Genomic DNA, 26,540 nt, shown 5'->3' with positions numbered 1-26,540 from the left:
AACCTGTCTGCTTCAGTGTTCTCAACTGTAAGATGGATCCCCATTTTAGCACCTACCTCACAGAGCTGCTGTAAGGAGCAAATGAGATAATATTTGTAAAGTGCTTAGAACAGTGCCAAGCATACAATAGGTAGAAAAGTAGATTCTTTCTCCCTTTCTGCCCTTTAATAAATATTTGTTGAATGAATGCATTATAGAGATTTTGAAAGGGTAGACAAGACATTAAAAACTAGCTAATAAGATGGTGCTTAAAGATGAAGTTCAGTTTTCTGGACCATTGCTTAAAACACACTGATATGGGCTCCTGGATAAGAATGAATTACATCTAACAAGGGTCAAGAATAATATATTTGCTTGGAGACTAAGAAACCAAAATGGAAGAGAAAGGAGAAAAAAAAAATACAACTACTACACTATACATTTTTAAATGGTATATATGACACGGAAAAACAAATAATAAAGGGGTAACCAGTAATTCAGAAGAAACAGTATTTGAAAGGACAAAGTTAATACACTCGACTTTAGACGTCTACAAACCAATTCCCACCAAAGGATGGGTCTGACAAGTGAAAGAGAAAACCAAGGAAGTAAATATATATTAGTGCATCTGAAATAATGGCATGTGACTTATGACTTAAAATAAAGACATAAGAAACAGTTTTAATGACCTAGGTTAAAAAACAGCAATTCTCAAACCTGAACATCTTAGGAACACTTTACCCCGAGTAGTCACAAATATAAAACAATACCTGACGTAAACCAATTCAAAAACCAAGACAGAACAAGGACTCAACCTACAAATAGTCAACCCAAATTCTAGTTCCAAATCAGTAGATTATAATATCTATGAAGGCAGAAACTATCTCATTTTTGTCTTTGATACCCCTGGCATCTAACAAAGTGTTTGTTTGGCATAAAGTAAGCACTTAAGGAATGCCTGTTAAATTGAGGTGGGGTTCAGTGGAGGGAAAACATGACTGGTCTGGAAGAAAATAAGTTAATGTACATCCAATCTGCCACAAAATCAACATTTTGTTAGTATGGTGGATATACCACTTTACATTGTGATTCTTTTGGTTTTTATTTTATTGATATCTTTTGATTGTGTATCACCTTCATTTCCAAATATGTCCCTCCCTGCATCCCCACTGAATAAACCATTCCTTGAAACAAAAACTGTAAAAGAAAGGGGGGAAAAAGCAGTTTAGCAAACCAATCAAATCATTAACCCAGTCTGACTACACATGCAATATTGTACTTTCATAGTTCCATCTCTACGAAGACAGAGGGACTGAATGTAACCTCTACTCTTCTCAAGGGCCAAGTTTGATCATTATAATTACACAGTTGTGCCATGAATCTATGAGGACAAATAAAACTGAATTACATCATATCAACAATTATTTAATAAGAATTTATTATATGCCAAGCACTGTGCTAAGCAATGAGGACACAAAATAGTCCCTGTCCTTGAAGAGCTTACATTTGATGACAAGGAAAACTGATCTTTTTCTAAAGGTTATAATAAAAAAAAAAATCTGAAACAGGATCAATGACTATAAGCTGGAAGGGATCTCAGAGGTACAATCTGAGATGTTACTTGCTAGGTCTTTACTAGAAGAAACAGGATTTTAGAGCTGGAAAGGACTTCAGAAATAACAGTGCAACATCCGCAAGAATAGTTAAGAGAGCATTTATCAAAAAATTTGCTCAGAGGTGTCCTTGTAACATTTAACAAACCACTGGGGGAATGTGAACCCCATGTATGCACAAGTTTAAACTCAATCTCTTTATTAACATTTTCTCCATCACTTTCTTAAATCTAGACAATCAGAAAAACAATAAATCAAACCCTGATTTGTGGTATATTTCCAGGACATAAATGCTCACAATAAAATGTTTAATAATTAGTTTTCTGAAGCTAGTTAAAGTTGGTTCAGCACATCCTGGGTTTTGCAAAAATCTGAGCAAATTATATCCTTCTATTACCCACATCCACTAGTTTAGTAACCCTCTATCTCACAAATTAGCAAAAATTCAATGAAAGAAACATACCACCTCTGAGACAAATAGTGCAAATATCCTCATTTCAAAGATGAGATGAAGCTCAGAGAAATATGGCAATTTGTACATGCTCGTAGTTAGAAGCGAGATGTGATAGCCAACTCTTCTCAGCCCTATCCTGCTGTCCATTACAACTTAATTGTATTAGCAGGAATTGCTACAGAAGGCAATCAGACACTCTGGTTCCATTCTGTGATCACAACTTGGGTTCCTTTATGGAGAAACATTTCATCAGTTTCCACCTTTGGACTCTTTCTGACAACCTCATTGAGAAGGGCCACCAATATACTCTCACTTCAGAGAACATGCTAATTTGGTCCCCCTGCCTTTAGTGTTTTCCCTCTCCAATCCATCAACTAAACATCTGCCTGACATCTCTAAAACTCAAATGTGAGCATGGCATTTTGCTGCTCAAGAAAGTTTACTGCTGCCTCCAGGTTTTAAAGCCTTTTACGAAGGCTTTTCCTTCAACCTATCTTTTCTAGGCTCATTAAAAATTACTTCCCTTCACCCACTGCATGTTCTAGCTAACCTGGTCTCCTTGCAGTTCCCCACACCTGATGCTTCTACATCTTTTCACAAATTTTTCCTCATGGCTGGACAGTCTTCTCTTCTAATTTGTGCCCCCTGGAATCCCTAAATCCCTTCAAGGTTCTGCTGAAGTGTTACCTCCTTTAAGAGGTCTTTCTCGATTACACCATCTGTCAGTCAGTTGGGTCAGTAGGAAAAGAAAGGCTGTGTTAGAGGAACACCCCATAAGCCAGTGTCAATGGATCACAGAGTATACACAGGACAATAAGACTGGAAAGGTTGGAAGGAGCCAGGTTATGCCAAATAAAAGATTTTATATATGATCCTTGAAGCAATAAGTAGCCACCAGGATTTGCTGAACAGAGGATGAATATGGTAAGACTTACGGTTAGGAAGGTTAATTTGAGAAATGAGTGGAGACCAGAGAGGGACTTGAAGCAGGAAGACCAAACAGCAGGCTATTACAATAGTATAGGTGTAAGATTTTGAGAGCTGTTATCAGGTGACCTCGGCATCAGGACAGACATGTAGATGATACATTGTTAAGGCAGAAACAACAGGACTTGGTTACTATTTGGATACGTGGGAGGGAAACTGAGAGTGAGGAGTTGAAGATAATATCCAGATTGGGAGTCTACGTGACCAGGAGGATGGCGGTACACTCAAAAGTAATGGGGAAGCTAGCAAAAGGGGAGAATTTGAGGAGAAATAAACAATTTCAGGTTTGGACACGTTGAGTTTAAGACACTGAGTTCAAGATGTCCAATGGGCAGTTGAAGATATGAGAATGAAGGTCAAGACAGAGGTTAGAGTCGGATCTGGGAATTATCTGCATCTTAAAGCCATGTAAGCTGATGAGATAACCAAGTGAAACACTACAGAGAAAGAGGAGGGTCTGGGAACGTGCCTATCAGGCATAACCTTAAGATACAGCAAAGCAAACTGAGAAAGACCAATTAAACAGATATGAAGAGAATCAGGAGAGAGTGGACTCTCTCTCTCTCTCACACACACACACACACACACACACACACACAAAAGAGTGAAGAGAATATCAAGAAGAGTAGATAATTGACAGCGTCAGAGGCTATAGAGAGGTTAAGGAAAAAGATTGACAGAAGGCCATTAGATTTAGTAATTATGAGATCTGGTAGCTTTATTAGTTATCTTTCCTCATTATTTCCTTGTATATATTTAATATATACCTTTAAAAATGTCACATATATGCACAGGTATACATGCACACACATACATGTGTGTACGTATACAGGCTCCTCTTCTCTAGAATATAAGTTCCTCGAGAATAAAGACTGGTTCTTATTTGTGTACCCAGTACGTAGCAGCACATCATAGATGCCTAATAAATGTTTGGTGAATGGAATGGTACTGTGCTTATTTAAATATAGTCCATTTCACACCTTTTAAGAAATCAAAAGTGTTTTCTGTTTTTTATTGAAATTTTTTTTTTTTTTTTTACCATGGAGTCCCTGCCATTATTCTTGTCTTTGTTCTCCCTAATGGCTAGGGCGGGGAGGGCAAGGGATGGGTTTCTAGCCATATTTTCTAATACTATTTATAGAAATTAACTGCTAGGTTGATTTGGCTCATGGAACTCTGGTATACAGAGAAGAAACATGGTCCCTGTCCCTGTTATGCAGTGCTACCACAGTTTTTGCTTTAAAAGAATAGTTGAGGGGTAGGAGGTACTAATCAAAAAAAAAAAAAAACCACAATGGAGTCACTTAATCAACACATATTTATTAAGTGCCTACTATGTGCTAGGCACTAAAGATACAAATACAATGAATGAAATAATGCCTACTCACAAGGAGTTTACATTCTAATAAAGGAGGAAAAAAGGACATATATAAGTATATAAAGAATAAATAACAGGACTGAAATCACAGCCTCTGATTGTCTTTTATAATAATGATTTCTCTTTGAAACACAGGAGGACAGAAAGTATGTGAATTGGCACAGAAGTCCAGCCTAATGAGAAACAACAATAATACACAAAGGACTAAATTCTGTGCAATATACTTTATAAACAAAAGTGCTACAGAAATATTAGCTACTATTATTTTTTTAGTTACCTGATGTAGTCAATGAGCTGTGGCCTACCAATCTTTGAGGTCAAAATTAGGCAACACCTAAGACTATTACTTATTGGTAGTATATAACTATTCTCCATCATCTGCCCAATTCTTTCCCTTAATACTTTCTTTATATTCACAATTCTTTTCCTTTTCTCCTGCTTCATGTTTTTCACTTTACTATTTATATCAACTAGATGAGAGTAGCACTCAAAGATGCTGCTTAGATCTACTGGTAGCTAAACAGATTATTGACCCTAGCTAAAGACAAGTCAATATAGTAATGATGATGATAACAACCACCACCACAAGTATGGCACTTTAAGGTTTACAAAGTACAAATGTTATTTCAATTTCACAACAACGTTAGGAAGTAGGTGCTCCTGTTGATACCATTTCAGATAAAGAAACTAAGGCAGACAGATTAAGTGACCGGTTAAAAATCACAAAGTTAAGCTTAAGAGTCACAAATCTCATAAGTGTCTGAGATCCAATTTTAACTCAAGTGTTCCTGACTCCAGGTCCAGCATTCATTCTTATCCACTGTGCTGCATAGCTATCTGAGATAAATAAAGACACCGGAATATAGAAGGATGTTTGATTTAATCAAAATCGAAAATTTCCTTTGACAAAGGGAGACAGCAACTGACCCTGACTTAGTAAATACGTCCTAGAGACTGCTTGTGGTACATATGTTAAATGACTTCTTTATAGTTACATAGCTAATAAGGCTTAAGCAGGAGCTGAATCCAGGTCTTCCTATTTCCAAGGCCAGCACTACTATGGATGTTAGTTCAAAAAAAAAGAATTCACTAATAAGGGGCAGCTAGGTGACGCAGTGTACAGAACACTGGTCCTGGAGTCAGGAGGACCTGAATTCAAATTTGACCTCAGACCCATGATACTTACTATGTGACTCTAGGCAAGTCACTTAATCCCACTGCCTCATCAAAAAAAAAAAAAAAAAAAAAAAATTCACTGATACTAAAATTATCATTTTGGGAAAGCACATTCCATTATTCTATCAACTATCAAAAGAACATACATGATATACTTTATAACCTTCTGTAACAATCACAACAGAAAAATATATTCGTAAGTATATAAAGTTTCCTGAAATACTATCTATCCAGATAAGAACAATTTGATGATTCAAAGAAAAAAATATAAGACACCTTTTTAGGGTAGTCCTAACTCAAAAGTATAAAAACTAGATGAAGGCTACAGCAGGCATATTATCCATAAGAAAATCAGGTCAGCCATATTTCAACAAAATCATGCTACCAAATCTATACATACCTAAAGCCTATTACTTCTGCTTCTAGCTCATTTTATGTTTTCCACTGGCTTTTAGCTACTACTCAAGGTTATTACTACCTCTACAAGAAGCCCCAGTGCGCTTTCCATTTTGCTGTCTTTCTTAATCCTGATTTCAAGTCTTGTTGTAAATTCTTTTGTTTCATGACAGGCCCTGTCCCAGCTAACAAATTACTTTGTCTTTCATTGTACTGTACAGGTACTACTTCAACAATTCAAAAGTTCTATGAGGACGTTCTTCCATAGGTAAACACTGCAATCCTCCCATGCCCCAGGAGGAGGTTTTCATGAATTGCCATAGCCCACCCCCCAATCATTGCCAGAGGCTAGCTTTCTAGTGATAAGTCTCACCAGGCTAAGCAAGGCCAATTGTTGGACAACAGACAAGACTGCTTATCAGGTTAGGATGACCAACCATTTTGAGACATCTGAATAAGGCTTTGACAGATAATTGTCAGTATCCCCTGCTTAATCAAATAGGTATTTTGAACTTTACTTCTTTTTATTTTTAAATTTATTTTATTATGTACTTAGCAAAAACTATTAACATTTACATATACAGAGAATAACAAGGGAATGGTATATGAAACTATGAATTTCCATGTCATAACACTTGCCTTAAAAAAAGAAAGTATATAACAAAGTCCACAAGTTACTTTCTTAACAGTCTTGCTTGACAGGGCTTCTTATTGGATTTTGTTCTGTTCTCTTCTGTACGTTTTTTAAAAATGTGTCACTGACCATTTAGGGAGCATACTTTTGCTTTTACTCCCCCCTTCTCCTTAAACCCCACATGGACACTATTTTACCTGGTATTGTAAATCCAGAAATTCTTCCGAGAAAGTCAAATGAGGCTTAAGTCAATTAAAAAAAAAAAAAAAACAAACACACTAAGAGTATAATGAACCTTTAAAAATTGCATAAATGAAAAATAACCAGATAGTACAGAACATTACCAAATGCTTTTGATGAAAATATTTTCTTATGAACTAGGAAACCATCAACCCTAATATTTCTAGATATATGAGGCCAGGAAAAGAGAATTATGTATAAAATCATAACTATTAAACATGACTTTTAAAATGTGCATAAATATCACGTGCACATGTGTGTACATATACATGTGTGCATGTATATACACATATATGTAATTTTAACATGATGACATTGATGCTGCCTGTGAACTGTTTTTTTGTTTTTGTTTTAATATTTCATTGACTTCTTAAAATGCTTCTTTGGGGGGGCTGCTAGGTGATGCAACGGATAGAGCACCAGCCCTGAAGTCAGGAGGACCTGTGTTCAAATCCAGCCTCAGACCAAACACTTGACACTTACTTATTGTGTGACCCTGGGCAAGGCACTTAACCCCAACTGCCCCCCCCCCAAAAAAAAGAAAAGAAAAGAAAAAGAAAAGAAAAAAATGTTGTTTTTTTCCCCCAAGAACACTATCATTGTCTCACTCCTCTCCCCTTATACCCATAAAAGCATTCCCTTATAATAATTATGTATGGTCAACCAAACTTAATTTGTTTTATTGGATCTGTCTGAAAATGTCTTTTTGTGTACCCACATAATCCAGAACCTCTACTCTTTCAAAGTTGTTTTCCTTTACAATGCTGCAGTCATTGTAAAAATAGTTCTCCTACCCTTGCATCAGTTCATAAATTTTCCCAGGACTCTCTCAATCCACCCCTCTGATCATTTTTACAGTAAAATAAGCATTATATATAGCTTATAGTAATCCTTTAACAAAATGTATGTTGACTCCTGACTAATAAGATGCCATTATTCATATTTCATAATTTATCCAACCAATCCCCAACTGCTAAGCACCCACTTTATTTCCAATTCTTTGCTACACCAAAAGCGCTGCTATAAATATTTTTGTACATAAAGGTAATTTTTCTCTTTGCTCTCATTGGGATATATGGATAGTGCTGATATTGCTGGGCTAAAGGGTATCGTACAGTCCAGTGATCTTTTATAGTTTCAATCTGCTTTACAGTTTGGACCACTGGACCAATAGTACATTAGTGTACTTATCTTCCTACATCACTTCCAACAATTATTTTCCTGTCGTTTGTGACAATATGATGGGTATGATGTGGATTCTTAAGAGCTGTTTTCATTTGTATTTCTCTCTGGAATCTGTATCTGGAGTATTTTATATGGTTGTTGATATGTTAGATTTCTCCCTTTGAGAACTGCCTGTTCATATCCTTTGACTGAAAAATGGCTACATAATTCCCCACATCTTTTAGAAATCAGACCTTTATCACAGAAATTTGCTACAAATATAATTTATGTAAAACTTTTTAATCTTGAGGAATCAAAATTGTCCATTTTATCTCCCGTCCCTTATCTCGTCAAGATCCAACTATAAAAAAAGGGTTCCTTCCAATCTCCTCTAATTTATGTGACCTTTTTATCCAGGAAATGTATCCAACTTGGAGTTTACCAGATTTTGATGTAAGTACATCTCCAAAAATGATTTCATATTTTCTAAGCAGTTTTTATAGAATTCTTAATACTTCCTTGGGTTGAATTAAATAATATGCTACTCTGTTTAACTGATCCTGGCTCTTGTTTCCCTAATCTGCTCCACTGAAAACTTTTCTATTTTTAACAAAATAACAAAGAGTTTTGATTATTAGCCAGTCAACAAGCACTTACTCTTTGCCAAACACCAGGCTAAGCTCTGGGAATACCAATACATTGTCCTCAAGGAGCTAACACTCTAACGGGGTAGATAAAATTTAAGCAATTACATATATACAAAATACAAAGTTTGGTAATATAGTTTCAGATCTGGTTCTAGCACTTCTAGGTAGCCTTCCTTTTCATTTTTTTCTTTGATTTTTGAGATTTTTAACCTTGGTTCCCCCACATGAATTTTGTTATAATTTGGTCTAAGTCTAAAAAGTAATTATTTGTTAGATTTGATTGGTATGGAATTGAATGTATAAAATTAAAGTATTATTATCATTTTTATTATATTGGCAGAAATCAATCATTTGCAAGTAATTACTCCAATTACTGCTATTCCTTTATTTCTATAGATTATCTTGTAGTTGTTTACATATAATTCCTATGGCTATATTTGTAAGTGGACTCCCAGATATTTTATATATTGCCATAATGTTATATGTATATATAGTTACAATTTTGACTAGAAAGTCATCTTCTGTTTCTGCTGGTAAGAAATATGAAATACTGATGACATATATGGATTAATTCCATTTTCGGCTACTTTACTAACATTATTCACAATTAGAGGCAAATAACTTAACCTTTCAGAGCCCCAGGCAACTCTTTAAGACCACAGAGTGCAGAGAAGGGACCAATCAGCATTAGTGGAAGGAGTTTCCAAGGGTCTGGTCCTTATTCATACTATTTCTATTGACTTTAACTGAATTTTTAGAATTAAGTGAATAACCACATCACCTGCAAAAAAGTGAAGATTCTTGCTTCTTATGATTATTTCAATTTCTTTTTCTTTTCTTACTGCTATAGCTGGTGTATCGAGAACTAATATTAGTGATGACAATGCACATCACTTTACTTGATCTTTTTGGAAAGGCCTCTAATGTTTATTACAGATGATTAATTTTAGATACGGTTTACCATATTTTAAAAAAGGTCTATTTATTTCTAAATTTTGGGGATCTCATCAACTCCCAAAGATTCAATTATGTCTATACAGATGATTCCCAGATCTAAACATGCTGCCTTAATTTCTTTCCTAAATTTCTGTCTCACATCACCAATTGCCTTTTGAACATCCACAGGCATCTCAAATTCAATGTGTACAAAAAAGAACCCTTATTTTCTCTCCAAATCCTCCCTTCTTCCAAATTTTCCTTTTTATCAAGGGTACCATCAATCCCTCAGTCACTCAGACTTAGAACTTAAGCACATTCCTCAATTCCTCACTCACACTCAGTGAGTACCCAATGTACCCAATCTTGTCAAGTATCGTTTATTTTTCCCCACCTCCAAATATATCCCCTTCTTTCCACTACCACAGCTGCTACCTATGTATAGGCCCTCATAACTCACCCTTGCACTACTGTTAAGTCTTCTGGTTGGTCTCGAAGCCTCAAGTCTACTCCCTTGCCAAATCACTCTCCACCAAGCTGCCAAAGTGACTTTCCTGCAGTGCAGGTTTGACCATGTCATACCCACACACAACAAACTCCAGAAGTTACCTATTACCACTGAAATTAAATATAAAATGCTGCTGGCATTTAAAGTCATTCACACTCTAGTTTCTTTCAACCTTTTTAGTCTTTTTATACTTGTCTCCATGTACTATGTGACTCAGCTACTCGGGCCTAAGTTACTGTTTCTCACACACAACAATCCACTTTCTGACTCTATATGTTTCCAATGGCTGTTTCTCATGTGTAGAATGTTCTACCTTTTGGCTTCTCTCAAGACTCAGGACAAATAAGAATTTCTGCAGTATGCCCCTTGGACCCCCTTCCACTCTGTTAAGACCTCTTCTCTGAGATTACCTTCCATTTATACTGTATCTATCATATCTACTATGTAAATAAATAGAGAAAGCATTATTTAGTGCTTACTTGGTGAATGATACAGCTAAGGGCTGGGGATACAAACAATTATAGTTCCAGCCTTCAAGAAGCTTAGTTATCTAAATGCCTTTTGTTTCACTCACTAGAAGAATCCTTAAAACTAAAAGATTCTTAAAAATACAGACCACGTTTTTACCTCGATTTGTATCCCCAGGCCCTAGCAGAAGGCCTGGCTCATACTAAGGCTATAATAAAAACTAGGTGATTACTTGATGGACATAAAAAGTTAAAGGGTTATATACTGTCAAAACTTTTTTCTTCATCTTTATAAAATCCTGTGATTTTTATTGTTTCATTATTAATATGGTCTATTGTGTTTATAATTGAACCAACCTTGTACTCACTATAAATTCAACTTGGTTATAGTATAATTTTTTTCTGCATGTATTTGTAGCCTCATTACTAGTTTTGTATTCAACATTTATTAGGGATATTGGCTCATGGTTTTTCTCTGTGTTGGCTCTCCCTGGCTTATGTATCAAGAGCATATTTGTTATGGAGTTTGCAGTTCCCTGTTTTTATGGAAAAAGAAAAAACTATTTGACACAAAAATTAATTGTTCTTTGAATGTTTAACAGAATTCACTGATAAATTCCTTCTGACCTGAGGATTTTTTTTCTTTAAAAGTGTATTTATGATCTGTTAAATTTCTTTTTATAAGATTGGGTTGTTTACATTTTATTTTATTTTGTTAACCTAAGCATTTTGTGTTTTTGAAAACAATCCATTTATTAAGTTTTGTTGGCACATAATTGGACAAAAATCTCTTATTTATTTCCTTTCTTTTCTCTTCATTTGTTGCAAATTCTTTTTTTAACTTTTGATTTTGGCAATGTGGTTTTCGTCTCTCTTTTTTCATCAGATTATAAATGGCTTATTTATATTATTAGGTTCCACCAACAAGTATAAATGCAGAATGCTCCTAGTTCTATTTTACTATTCAATGGATTTTATTGATTCCAATTCGGTTTATTTCTAAATTTTCAGAATTTCTATTTTTTGGTGCTTGGTTGCTCTTTTGGTGATTTGCTGCTTTTCTAGGGTTTTTTTAAATTGCATGTCTAATTCACTGATCTCTTTTCCCTCTCTTTTTGACTTAATGAAAGCATCCAGAGATATATATTTCCTCCTAAGGACTGCTTTGGTTGGATCCCAAGAGTTTTATTCTCTCACTGTTGTCATTTTCTTTGTGGAAACTATTATATCTCTGATTTATTCACTGACTAATTAATCTTTATAATGAAATTATTTAATCAATACCTAAGTATATGAATTCCTTCTTCAATATCCATTTGATTTTAAGTTTTATTATTATGGTTAAAAATAATGCTTAATATTTCCAGTTTTCTGCATATATTTCATGTACTTATACGGTTTTTATGGGTCCAAAGAGATGCTTAAATGTTGTACAGGCAGTTGAGAGATATACATACTTCTTTTTGTTCAAATTCATTAAGTTTCAGATATCTAGCATACCTAACTTTCCTAAAATTTTATCCAGCTCCTTAACTTCCTTCATAAAATTTGTTGTTTGTTTAGATCTTAAAGGGGACACACCACAACACACAACTATTATAATTTTGCTATCAATTTCTCCCTATAATTCATTTAACTTTTTCCTTTAAATATTTAGATACTATACTGTTTGGTCATATATTTCGGTATTGATATTATTTCATTATCTATAGTATGTTTAAGCTTAATCCAATTTTTCCTGTATATCTCTTTTAGAATGTTTCTTTTTGTTCTAAACTTAACTCCAAACAAAATTCAGTTAAACAGAAGAGAAAATGACAAATGCATTTCACATTACAAATCTCTACTATATAAAGCTTGCTTATAAATGTAATAAATTCAATATGTAACTTTCAAAGTTGTCTAGCTTCACTGATTCCCTCTGGTCTTCTTTTTGTTCTTTCGTGTTCATTTTTTCAAAAAAGTTTCACAGATTCCAGCTGAGAGGGGTTGGTTGGGTGGGTAGGGTTACCTTATTCTCACTAAGTCTTTCCCATTAACCTCTTTCCATTAAAATGGAAAAAACAAAACAAATATAACACATATTAAAGACCCACATTCAAAGCAAAACCAATCACCATACTGAGATATCAAAACTTTTACATCTTATTCTACATCTTGAACCCAACCACATCTCTGACATATAAAGAATTTAGCATGCTTTATTACTGGTCCTCTGGAATTCTGATTGGTCACTGCACTGACTGATCTGAGTTCTTCACCAAAGTTTATATTTTATAAGTAGTTCTCCTAGTTCTGCTCAATTCATTCTCCATCAGTTCACAGAAGTCCTCCCACGTTTCACTGAAATAATCCACTTCAAACCTGGAAAGACTCACATGAACTGATGCTGAGTTAAGAGAGGAAAACCGGGAGCACATTGTACATAGTAACAGCAACATTGTGCAAAGACCAACTATGACAGACTTAGCTCCTCTCAGCAATATTCCGATCCAAGACAATTCTGAAAGATTCATGATGGAAAATGCTATCTACATCCAGAAAACTAACCGTGGCGTCTGAATGCAAATCAAAGAATACTATTTTCATATTTTGGGGGGATTTTTTTGGTGGTTTTTCTCTTTTGTTGTTTCTTCTTTCACAACATAACCAATATGGAAAAATGTTCAACATGATTGCACATCTACAAGCTATATGAGATTTGCTTACCGTCTTGGGGGGGGAGGGAAGGAAATTTGGAACTCAAAATCTTATTTAAAAAAAAAAAACGAATGTTGAAAACTATCTTTACATGTAATTGGAAAAAATAAAATACTATTAAAAATAAATAATCCATTTTATAATTTATGGCACAATAATATTTCTTTATACTCATATACTATAATTTGTTCAGCCATATCTCAACTAATGGATATCCCCTCCCCCTTTATCATATCCTTTACTACAAAAATGAGCTGTTATAAATATTTCTGCACACACAATTTCTTTTCCTTTTTCTCTGATCTCTTTGAGGTATGTCTAGAAGTAGCATAACTGAGCTAAAAAATATGGAGAATTTTGAGATTTTATGGATGTAGTTTCAAATTGTTATCAAGAATGGGTGTAACTATTCACAACTCCACAAAAAGCACATTAAATTTGCCTGTTTCTCTTCAGAATCTTCAATAATTATAATCTTCCATTTCTGTCTTCTTTGCTAATCTGACTAGAATTAAGTATAGCATTATCTCTGTTTTAATTTTCATTATTCTGATTGTTAATAATTTGGAGCATGCTTGCTTGTTCTTTCTCTGAAAACTCCCTGCTCATATCCTTTGACCATTTACCTACTGGAAAAATAGCTGTCATTCTTTTATTTCAGTTTTCTATATAAATCTCAGGTGTCCCTTTTTTCATTTTAATTAACAGCCTTATTGACAGAAAAATCTTTTTAGATGTTGTATTTTTGTATTAAATTCAGAACACCAAGGAAATGAGCATTTCTATACCCCTAGCAGAACATAAAAAGAGCATTCTATAGGAACCATAAATCTCCATTTTTTTGTTGCTCCATTCTGTTTTTCAGAGAGTCAGCTACTTGGTAAGTCCACTTCTATTTACTGTCCTGGTTTTTTCCTCACGAGCTCAGATTTCATTTTCTCTCTTGTTCCACATCTTCCAGATGTTCTTGTAGTTCTTATTGGCAAGCCATTTTTTCCCCTCTGAGGCTCTTTTGGTAGAGTCACTCTCTTCTAGGTTTATCTCTCTGGCAACACTTAGCCAACATTATTTCTTCACTATGTTTGGCAGTCTCTTTTGTTTGCTCATAATTCCAGCCTACATTCTTAGTTTGGAACTCTGAGCTTACTCAGGACAGGTTCCACCTCTTCACACATTGTTAAATGAGGTTGTCAAGCCTTGTTTAGTTCTATCCCCACATTTCCACTTCTTCAAAATGAGTTTCTACCTCCACTGGCATATCTGCGCTCAGACCACTGGCAGGCTTCAGGCCATCACCGTTCCTGGTTAGAATGCTGGAAGATTTTAGCTTGGAGCGTGTACTCTCCTAGAGCCTATATAGTCTTTCGGCTATCTTTGGCTGTCCTCAACTGGATAGGAACCCACTATTGTTTCTCTTAATATTTCTTGATCTTTATTTGATCTAGTGGCCTTTTCAGAACATTGCTGGAGTATATGAAAAAACTGTTCTTTACGACCTTCATTTTGCTATTTTAACCAGAAATCCTCCCCAAAACGATTTTTCATAAATTCATTTAGTTTCTGTATCACTAGTACCCAGCAATATACATGCTTTATAAATACTTTGTGATTGATAAGAAATAGACCAAGATGTTAAGTATGACACTAGAGCAAACAGGCTTTAATATGGTTATAGGTGTCAAGCAAATAGACACATTAATTATAATGCCTAGGAATGGGTCTGTTAAAATATCTTTGGCTCAATCACTGATACATTGGGAGATAAGTCATTACCTAAGAAAAAATACTGTAACTGAATTTTAATTTCTTAATAATTCAACAAAAGTAGCATATCTGGAGGTTTATGATAAAGGCAAAGTACTTCTCATATTCAAAGTATTAGCCAACCAGATGGCTCATCTTTTGAATGGCTGGTTCCTCTCCAAACCTCCAATTTAAGGAGGAAACACAGGTGAAAGTCAGATGGAAAGGTTCTAGGGTCCTTAAAGTAGAATAATAAAGCACACAGGAATGCCTCTTCTTTAATGCCATTTCCACTGATAAAATTACATCAGTTTCTGATGTTGAAACACTTCACTGCCAAAGACTTTGGTCTTGGTGAGCCTTCAATAGTAAGTGGTTGTAGCCCCTACAGGAGCAATTGCCAGGTTGCAGCTTTAAAAGGGTTGCTTCTTAAGAAGACAGCTGAGAACAATGGGGCTGGAGCACTGCCATTCTCATGGTTCTTGGGCTCAGGGTCCTGGGCTGTCTTCATCAGGGTGATAGGGTTGGTGCCAGGTGGCCCTGCACTATGCAGCTCATACTGTCTCCTGTCTCTACCCTAGGATGCCTTGCTATTTCAGCTAGGCTGGTTTGTCTGCCCTGTGAGGAGCAATTGATTAGCAGTTGGGTAAAAGAGTTGGCTCCTTCTCCACAGGAGCTGCCCCCCCATATATGACAGCTGGACTAGAAGCAAGACCAGTGGTATGGATGATCCCACCACTCTAAGAGCTCCTGTGCTCATCTGCCTGCCAGTGACAGCTGGTCAGCAGTTACCACTCTTGGTTATAAGAAAGGTGGGCCCCCTCCACAGTTTCTCTCCTCAATGATAACTGTGAGGACTGGGCTGGAAGCAGGTCTGGTGGTTTGGGGGACACTGCTATTCCAAGGATCTTCGGTTTAGGATCCAAGACTTTCTCCACCTGGGAAATACGGTTAAGGGAGTGGTGGCAGCCTGACATGGCCAGCACATGGTGCTTTCTACCTCTCCTCCAGGGTGCCTTGATGTTATTTTATACATAACAATAAGTAAAATATTATTATATACACATAAGCTTTTACCAAATTCCTTTCTAGAACAAAAATGCTTTGTTTTATGATTTTAACAATGTTTCAATCAGAAGTTCAAAAAAGACCTCATTTAAAAATGTGCTTTAGAACTGTTTTCTCCTATATATACATATGCCCTTTTAAAATACTGACCCTAATATATTATCATTTATAAATACACACAACATACATGTGTGTTAGGACTTGAAACCACAGTGGATCATTTAGGACACTGCCCCACTAAGAAATACCTAAGATGGAGAGGGGAAGGAAGAACAGTGGAGTACTACATTTTCACACAAATATATTCTATTTGTTGCACAACCTTGGAAATAGCCCCTGACAGAGAAACACTGCATAAGAAATATCTACTAGCTAGGAGCTTTGGTTGGGCCTATAAAATGTAGTATGATGCAATCTGACAAACAACCCTGACTATATATGGACATTTTAGTAAGAATTTATGATAAATGTTAAATTTAAAGGTACCAGATATAATTTCTGTGATGATTCAGGACTATATGAAATGCCCTGAACAGTATTTAATACGTACGTGTTGTACAAAGTTATAAACCTAATTCACAAATTAAGTGACTTCTTAAATAATCAAACTTGTAACTGCTGGTTCTCAAAATTCCACACCAAATATACATATTAAAATTATTAAGAATTTTAGGTTACAAAAATAATTTCAAAGGAATATAAATTTTGAATTCTTGGTTTTTAGGTATCTCAGAAGATTGTAAAAGAGAGAAAATTTCAAAGCTATACATTTTCAATATAGGTATCCTACCAAAATTCAGCTTGCATTGATCTCACACACATTTCACAGATTAATTATACTTCTAAAAGACACAATACTGGATACTGATATTTTTTGAACATAAATGATACATATCACAATTTTTAAAGGATCATGTTTGTACGCTGATAAAATTATTTGAATAAAAGTGTCACTGAAAAAACAACCTGCATTTAAAAAGTTCCTATAAAATTCACTGTAATTTCAATTTTATAAAACGTACACATTAATATTCTCAGATGGCTTTCCCTCCTTTTGTTTTTGCCATATTTTCCCTACCAATTAAGGTATTTTATAAATAATAAAAACAGTCACATAAATCCTAGTGTAATCAAAATTCAGGTCTTTTTTTTTTATAGTAATATCCTAAAAACAAAGATTTAGGATACAATAAAGACCCTTTCATTCCCTTCATTACCCCAAAATCTATAACCCAATTACAATTCTCCAAATTGAAAAAAAAAAATGCTAACTAGCAAATTTTTATACAGGTCATACACATTTTTCAAAGTTTAAACACAAGCAAAAAGCAATAATCACAATACAAATAATCAGAGCCTGTGGAAATTTTTAAATAGTTTAAAAACAAATTTGGAAAAATTCATGGGATTCTATATATAAAGCACTAACATTGTTAACAAATTTAAAACATAAAATGACAGCATTACATCAAAGCAAATAACAACTGATTTTCATAACTTAAATTAATTCATTTACCACTCAGTCAAAATTGTCCTAACAAAATAAAGAATAATACTTGAATACTAACCTTCAGATATATAAGAATTATAGACCTAAACTTTGAGGAAAGTATCTCAAAAGTAAAGACATTTAAAAACTCACACCAATTCTCAGGAAACTGCATGATCTTTATTTTTATTACAAAACATTCACAGAAATAACTATACTTGAACCTGAAATCCAGAAAGTTAACAGATTTTAAGCAGGGAACTTTTGAATAAATCTCAACGAAAAGTCTGAAAGTATTATGTCATATATAGGATTGTGGTGGGAAGGAAAATATTTGACCAAGTAAAACGGTGGCTGTATGAATTGGGTGAAATTTAAGATTAGTATAAATACCAAAATTCTTAACAGTATTGTTATAAACTGCTTGTGAGTTCTCATTGATTCTCAAGATACTAAAATTAGAGTGCTAGTTTACAATGAAAACACAATAAAAAGTAGTGTTTTAAATGAGTATTTACACATATATGCATTTTATAGACACACACACACACACACACACACACACAGTCATACACATATAAACTGAAATATGCTTTGGAAAATAAAAACTGACAAATCCCTACCTGAACCAACAGGAGAAGAGCCAACACTAAGACTTTGTAAACTTCCATTCCTGAGCAATGTAGGAGACTTCTGAAGACTAGAGCTTGTTACACTTCCTGCAGCAGATGCTACAGATGATGTTGGAGAAGCAGACGAAACAGAAAGATGGGAAACATTCTCTTGATTTTTGTTTCCTTTGGGTCGACCAGGCCCATGCTTATTTTGTTTACTTCCTTTTCTCTTCTTTTCTTTTACAGTTTCCTCTTCAATGCCAGAACACTGGACTCGTTTGTATCCTGCAGTAGTAAGATTGGCATTGCCCAAGTCTCCCGGCGAATTTTCAAAGTTTTTAGGCTGAGAAACAACTGCTGATGTTGAAGGGAGACCAATTAAGGAACTAAAACTATTCACCCCCCCTTCCTGGTTTCCAGATTCTCCTTTATGTACATCTTTGGTTGATGATGACTGTTGGGAGTGAGTATAACTGTCATTGCGTAGGTCTGATTCTGTAAAGCTCAAGAAATCCTGAGGAGACTGGACTGAACTTCCAGAAGATGATTTTACACTGCCTGGAGTTCCCGAAAAACTTCCTGTAGTAAAAAGACAGGGTGGGGCAGGGGGAAGAAGTTGGATACAAAAAAATCCCATCAGTGAACCAGCTTAAATAATTCATTTGCAAAAAAGAAAAGAGTAGGAATAAAAATAAAAATTTAACATAAAAACTAAGGACTATTATTTTGTACTGAATAAATTTTGGGCTTTCCAACATACACCATTTAAAAATTGTTGTCACAGTTGAAAGGAAAACCACATAGTGGCAAATGTACATTTTTATCTTAAAAGGCAAAGGACTATAAGAAGACTATTTTATGTGTGATTTAAAATTCTACCAAAGAACCTACCTTTTGAGAGGACCCTCATCTCTCAAATTTTTCCCCAAGCAGCTATTCAGAATGTGGCTAAGACTATAAACAATAGTAGGGTCTCCTTTGGACAACCCAAAGCTGCAGGGAGACCTAACAAGACTTTCATTTACGTGGGAGGAAGAAAGGGAAAGGAAACTACATACTCATTCAAATATTAACAATACAAAGAAGGTTGTGAGTACTGCTCATACACTTTATGAACCAAAGTCCTTCTTTCTGGGTGTGAGCACTTAATCAAATGGTAAGATGAATAGCTGATAATATAACTATGTTTGACCAAAGATGTCAAGTATTAGTTTTGCCATTTTTTATTCCAATCATTCTACCAAAGGTTACAAATGCTGGCATGTTTATAAGTAGACAGGACCTAAACTTCTTAGATGTCTTCCAACACATTCCTAAAGCAGCTAGAAATGAAATGAAATCAACTTATTTTCTAGTCGTGCTATCTTTTTTACTCCCTTCCCTTCCCCTCAAATGGATCAAATGGAAGGCAAGGGGGTAAGAGGTGGAAAGTGTTTAAACATCTCTTTTGAGAAACTCAAATCATCCTCAACTAAGTTATATAAGACCACTATGGGAGCATACATTTTTACTCACTAAGTGCTCTTATTTCATATTGAAAACTTATTACAGTTACATCAAAAAACATTTTTCACTATCACCTCCTCTGAAAAATGTATGGCAAAACATACTTTTTTATAATGAAGTGAATTGACAAATTTTGACCCATTTTTGACCCAGCACATATGTTTTGTAAACTTGACCAGTATCATGTTTTAGCTAAAGCAATATAAAGAAATTCAAAATGAAACACACTTTCAAACAGTAAAAAGGAACTTTCAAGGAGTTAAGTAATAAATTTAACAGCACAGTATATTTACATGTAAAGAAAAATTATATTGCTGAGATCTGTTTTTATCAAGAAATACATAAAAGTTATCTGAATACAAAGATTTTCTATAAAGTTCAAAATAAGAACTTCATTCTTAATTTTTTTTCAAGGGCATATAAAACATTTTGATTTTTAAGTTCACCAAATATTTTGTTGGCATGCCCATTAAGATCAACATTTTCAAATTACTTAAGTAGAAAAGCATACACATTAACAACCTGCTTATACTATATAATTTTCATTATTTCAATGATTTAAGGACAACCAGTTTTGTCACTTAATTAGCAGCTATAAAGAGGTTCTCCATCATCAATCCTGATCTGTCACCATCTGTCTTGCTTTTACAATATTTTTTTTTTGTTTTTACATCTGGCATTAAAATTTTACCACAGCATAAACTAAATAGTATTAATTTAAGGAATATTTTAGCAGCACATAATACCAATACTTTGATAGAACAGTCTCTTCATTCTGATATAAAACAAAAATAAACTTCCTTCATTTTCTGATAACCACAATTAAAGATTTTTTAAAAATTATATACAGTACATAAATTCTCATATAAAAATATGGCATGAACATATCTAGCATTTGCCTATTATACAGGATTTTTGAAAATTTCTTTAAATTTTATGAAGTTTAAGAAGATGGGTTGTCCAAGTAAATTTTAATTCAAAGACAGAACAATAAAAATGAACTCAGAAATGCAATTATGCTAGTGAAAAACTGGGACTTAATTATAAGAGAATATTTGAGTGAGTCCTGTTAATATCAGATTTAAAATGTAAATAAATGTAATGTAAAAATTGCAAAACAAGTCTATTTTATGAGCTAACAATTTTATTCATCTAAAACATATAGTAAATTCCTGGAGCATTTTTCAGTTTTGCTTTACTTTTTAAATAATTCCTTAAATAGAAGGAATGAAAAAGGATTTGAAAAATCATTGTGTCTGAAATAATCCTTTGTGTATAAAACATGCTAGTCTACATTTTTCTAACAAACTAAGGAATTTTACATAAATGTTTGTGGAACTCAACTGAATTTGAAAGTATGGTTACTTTAATGAAGTAATGTTATAGGAAGATCCCTACAGGGCTCACAGAAAACATATTTAATACACAAAATATAGATAAAATATTTGGCAATTTTTACTTGTATATTTGTGTGTTTATATGTATTTAACACCCCAATATACATATACAAGAAAAAATTAAACAGAACAAAAAATCTGATAGGATTACTATATTTTATGACAATAAATTGATTTTTAACACATTGATTAGAGATAAATAACTATGCTTGAGAAATACTGTTTTTTGATGAAAATGAGTATGTACTAGAAATTAAAAGGACAAATTTTCTTCTAGATTACATATTAGCTATGAAAATTGTTTTTTTCCCTTTGGTTTCGGTTGGGTTGTTCTTTTTTGCAGTTTTAGAAAAGGGAATTTTAATGGGAAAGGGAAATAAAAGTGCCAAATTAACCAACAGAGAGGAAAGACTACTGTATAGCCTAAAAAGAAACTTGTCTTTTGAAAATGACAAGTTTAAAACCTAAAAAATATTTACAGTAACAAAAGAATATAAGCCTAATATAAATAGTAAAATCCAAAAGTTATTGGTTTAAGAAAGCAATTATGTTTAATGAACAGAAAAATAAAGGCTAGAGCTACATAAATTTGAGCCGAAAGAAACACAATCACCAAATCTTAAGCTATATATTCTCTATTGTCACCCTAATATTAAGTTTTATATTGAATTCATTTACAATGAAAATTCAGTTCAACTTCAATATACATCAACATGTAAAAGAAACCATTAATCATCTAACATTTAATTCCCCCCACCCCATTTCAAAGTATATTAACCTGGACTAGGCAAATAACCATTTAATTATTTTTATATGTTCCAACTTAACTTCTTTCATTAGCCAAGACTAAAAGAACAATTATCTTTTGTAAAATTTAACTACTTTTGATGAACAAGAAAACAATGTTATAACTATAGCACCATAATTAATACCTTGCTGAAAAGGACTAGCTGCTGACACAGTTGTTCCTGGGTTCCTTCCACCACCAGGCTTTCTTCCCCTCTGACCTGAGCTGTGACCTGCTGATTTCTTCCCTTTGCTCTCTGACCCTCTAGTCTCTGACACATCGTTTCCACTTGAAGTGAGTGAGGAGACTTCCTGGAAATTTGCATTTGTAAATCGAGCTGCAGTATCTTCCAAGCGCTTCAATGAGCCTGACATAGAGCTGTTGCTAGTGCTTGTATATGTCTAACATTTGGATTAAAAAAAGGAAGTAAAGAAAAAAGAAAAAAAAATAAAAGGACTAAATTAGACCACCAAAAAAAAAACCCCAGACTGCGTCACCTTATGAAAAATGAATATTGCATGTTTAAGAATACACATAAGAAAATAACCTAAGGTTCATTTTCAGTGCTACAGATCAAACCAGTTTACATTATACATCTAAAAAAACCTTTAAATTTACTCTAACATTGAATTAAGATTATACATATAGCTATTTTAAATGTAAACTTCTTCATATTAGAATATCAGCTGACAATATGACTAGTAGAGCAGTAGATTGCAGCAATCAGTGAAAGTGCACATTATAGTAGTAATCATATTTATTAAGTGACAAAAAATAAAACTGAAGGCACCATGAAACATCTGAAAACTGCATTCTTTCCCACAATAAGAAAATACTACTTTCATTATTATTAAATTATAAAAAATTTTGGCATTCAGCATAATAACAGGACAGCTGCAAAGAACTAGGGAGGACTACTTTAAATCACTATGCCCATGAGAATAGGAAGAAAATCTAGTAAGGACAGAGCAAGAATGTTTTAAAGAACTCAGGGAAGAGGGGAAGGATGTTTTAAAAGACAGAAAGATTTAAATATTCAAAGCGAAGAAAACATTTTCAACGCTGAAATGGATAAGGGGAATTACAGAGAAAAGTTATTTTGCAGAGCAATATTTCTTAAGAATTACTGCACTTCAAAATATACTTCAAATTGATGGAAATTATTTCTTTTTTGAAGGCTAAATAAACATTTGCTTACATAAGTTTGTTATCATTTGCACTGACTACACACTGTTCAAATAAAGCCAAATTCGAAAACTACAAATAGCAATTTGTGTACAATAACTGAAATGCCTCCAAATGTCAGATTTTGTGTATATTTCCTAACACATATATAAAAATACTTCTTCCCTCAATTTTAAGTATTACTTCTAAGGCTAAATATATTTTTAAAAGAAAAAAATTTTAATCATAATGATATACCCAGGGTGATATGAGGAATCAAAACTTGCAAAATACAAATAAGAATCTGAAACCTCCACCATACACTCACACCACTCAATACAAACTATCAGATACATTTGAAAAACGAGGAGAAGGGTATGAACTCTGAGGTTTGTACTGAGCAAAATAGTTAAAGAGTTTTTAGTAATATTGATGTTTAGAAGTAGGGGGAAAGGAGAAGGGACATATTCCAATGAAAATTAACTATTTACTGGGAATATTTTCTGATTTTTCTCTAATCTCACTACCTATTTTCCATTTTTTAAAATGTAAACACAATGAGGTCTAACAAAATAGAGTTGATCAACGTTCTCCTGAACTATATAATCCACAAGCATGCCCAACAGGCTTCAAAGTGAGCTTAGTAAAAGATAAAATCCCATTTAACAGACCAATAGGATTTAAGTTGGTTAAACTTCATGGCTTACTTTAGAAACACGAACCTTTTCCATGCTGGGCAGGTCAATTTGGAAACCACCCCAGCTCACTTTTCAATCATTTTTCCATTAGCTTGGGCTGGTCCTGAAGTTCTCCATCCCACTCACATCTGACCCTGTATGACCCAGTGGAGGTCAAAAGCCATGTAAAAAAAACACATTGGTACTCTTCACTCATGTGTCAAGTGAGGGAAGGAGAGAAAACTCACTGGGGGTACTGTAAATGGAAATATAATATTAGCTTCTACATATACGTATAAATTAGGGTTGGTCAATTGAACTGGAAAGTCTATTGACCTACAGTACAAAATGGCCCATATGCTGAAGACCATCAATTCAGTAAAAATTATTTACAAAATTTACTATGTTAGAAAAGGCAATACAAAGAAAGCCATGAATGACAAAGCCAAGTAAACTTCAATGGCCATAATTTAAGCACAATTAGCTTTTTTTTTTCTGAAAAAGGGGAAATTTTCAATCCTAGAAAACTTTGAAGTGATAATTGATTCAAGACACCCCATCATAGGAGAAAATGCACTTTAGTTAAAATTTTAATTTTTTTCTATTAGCAAAAAAAGAGAAAGTAAGTTAGATTTATAGGTAATGCCAAACCGCTAAACAAAAGTTGTTCTAATATAAAACTAACCAATGTAAGATACAAAATGCAAATACTTATTCTCAAATAAATCCATGCTTATAATAAAATCTTAATTTGCATTAGTGCCCCACAAAATTTTGCTATGTTTATGTCATCCAAACATTTTTTTCACTATCACCTACTGATATTTGGCATATGAGAGTAAATTGGGACTAATCTAGAAAATAGGCCCAGTCCAAATAACCAAAAAAGCATATATGGACAAAAAAGGACAACTCCTACCTTTTTAGTTATAACCAAGAGTCTTAATCTAGAAGGCCCAGTAGTTAACATATCAAAATAGAGTGCAGGTCAACTGTTACAGTGAAATCAAATACTACAGTTACAATGTTTTTCATAAAATTATCCAATGAGTACATGATATCATGTTAATAACAAATAGCTGCCTATGCTCTCTTGAAACAACTCTTCATGAATCATGTCTTATAAAAAACTGAAAAAACTTCTCTATTATTTAAAATTGATATTAATATTACCACTCTTCTTAGTGAGTAGTCAACAATTACTAAAATAAGATTCATTTTCTCTTATAAGATTAAAAAACCTTTGAACTATTAAGTATCAAAGGCTAAAGTACAAAATTGCAAATAAAGATTTTTTTTAAATTACAAAAAATAAAAATTTCCAGTAATAACATGACATAATACATATAAACACAAATTACAAACCAGGAGATTTAGCAATCCAATGTTTAAATTCCAAACCACTCATAACAGAAATTTCTGTCAAAAAATAACACTGAGACAACAAAACAAAGCAACTTTTGAGAAAGAAAAATAAAATTAAAAAGGAACAGAGGTATTATGATCTGGAAGAATCATAACAGTAGCTGACATTTATGTAGCACTTTAAGGTTTACAATGCACTTTATACACATTATCTCAGTGCCACGTCATGACAAAATAATTTTTTCTTTCCTCAAAATTTCTGGAACCTGCCAAGAAAGAATGGTCAGTTACAGTGGCCCAATTCCATTATTTAAAAGAAAAATTAAATAGTATTCCTAAGCAGTACTTAGTACTCCTAAGATTAATTCAATATTACAAAGCATAACTAGGTGAAGAATTATTATGGCTGTTTTAAGAGTTTGAAACTCATATTTAAAAATATCTAACAGTCCACATGTAAGATCTACTTTTCCACTAATGGGCTCAAAATATGAAGAGTTTAGCTTCCTTAATGGCATTTACAACTCACAAATGTCAATCAATCAATTAAAAAATGTATCAAGTGTCTAGTATGTGGTAGGTTATCCTGCTAGGCCCTAGGAATTAAAATACAAAAGAGAAATAGTCCCTGCCCTCAGGGGCTTGCATTGTGTAGATGTGCATACGCATACATACACACACACACACCCCCACCCCACCCCCCCACACCCCCACCCCCACTATTTGAAGATGGGGTAGTGAGATGGGAAGGCTTCATGCAGACGGTGAAACTTGAACAGAATTGTGAGGGAATGTAGGGATTATAAAACACAGGTGGGAATGCATTTGAGTCATGGAGTACACTCAATGCAACAGAAATGGAATATCACGTATGAGGAACAGAAAGAAGCTCAATTTGGCTAGACCACAAAGTATGTGGGGTGAAGTAATGCATACCATAAGGCTAGAAAGGTAGCTCAGGGCCAGGTAAATCAAAAGGCTTTAAATGCCAAATAGAGTAGATTATATTTGATTCTAGAGGTAAAACGTAAATAACTGGAATTTACTGAGTAGGGAAATAACCTAACTATGCCTAAGTATTATGAAAATCGGGAGGAAATTTGCAGCAGGGAGACCAAGTAGAAGGTTAATGCTCTAGTCTAGGTAGGAGGTATTGAAGACTTGAACTAGGATGGTTGCTACGTGGGTGAAGAAAAGGTGATAGATACAAGAGACGTTATCATGGTAGAAACTACAATATCTGGCAACTAACTAGATAAATGGAGTGAGAATAAGTCAAGGACTGTGCTAAGCCCTAGATAAATATTATCTCATTTGAAATAGCTTAAGTTCAGATGAGATAATCACATGAGTCACTTTTTGGACAAAATGTTCAACTATAAAATAACAGTTTTTCCCAAAAACAAGGGGGAAGGAATCTAGAAGTCATGAATGGAGAGAGCAAACTCAAG

The 26,540-nt window shown here is 33.9% G+C and overlaps 1 protein-coding gene across 6 annotated transcripts in view; it reads right to left on the bottom strand.

Annotated features, from left to right (window-relative positions):
- The window catches only part of MLLT10 (MLLT10 histone lysine methyltransferase DOT1L cofactor), a 212,956-nt gene that overhangs the window by 72,359 nt on the left and 114,057 nt on the right, over window positions 1-26,540 (bottom strand). For all 6 annotated transcript variants that reach the window (XM_027847831.1, XM_027847834.1, XM_027847835.1 and 3 more), the window contains 2 exons: window positions 22,029-22,284; window positions 18,203-18,772 (listed from right to left, as the gene is read on the bottom strand). In XM_027847831.1, the coding sequence (XP_027703632.1) occupies window positions 18,203-18,772; window positions 22,029-22,284 (826 nt within the window). The remainder of the gene's footprint in view (window positions 1-18,202; window positions 18,773-22,028; window positions 22,285-26,540) is intronic.

This window comes from Vombatus ursinus, unplaced genomic scaffold, assembly GCF_900497805.2.
Source record: "Vombatus ursinus unplaced genomic scaffold, bare-nosed wombat genome assembly UNPS02005459.1, whole genome shotgun sequence".
Taxonomy (NCBI): Eukaryota; Metazoa; Chordata; class Mammalia; order Diprotodontia; family Vombatidae; genus Vombatus; species Vombatus ursinus.
Note: the sequence above shows the minus strand (reverse complement) of the source record. Positions and strands in the feature narration are given on the sequence as shown.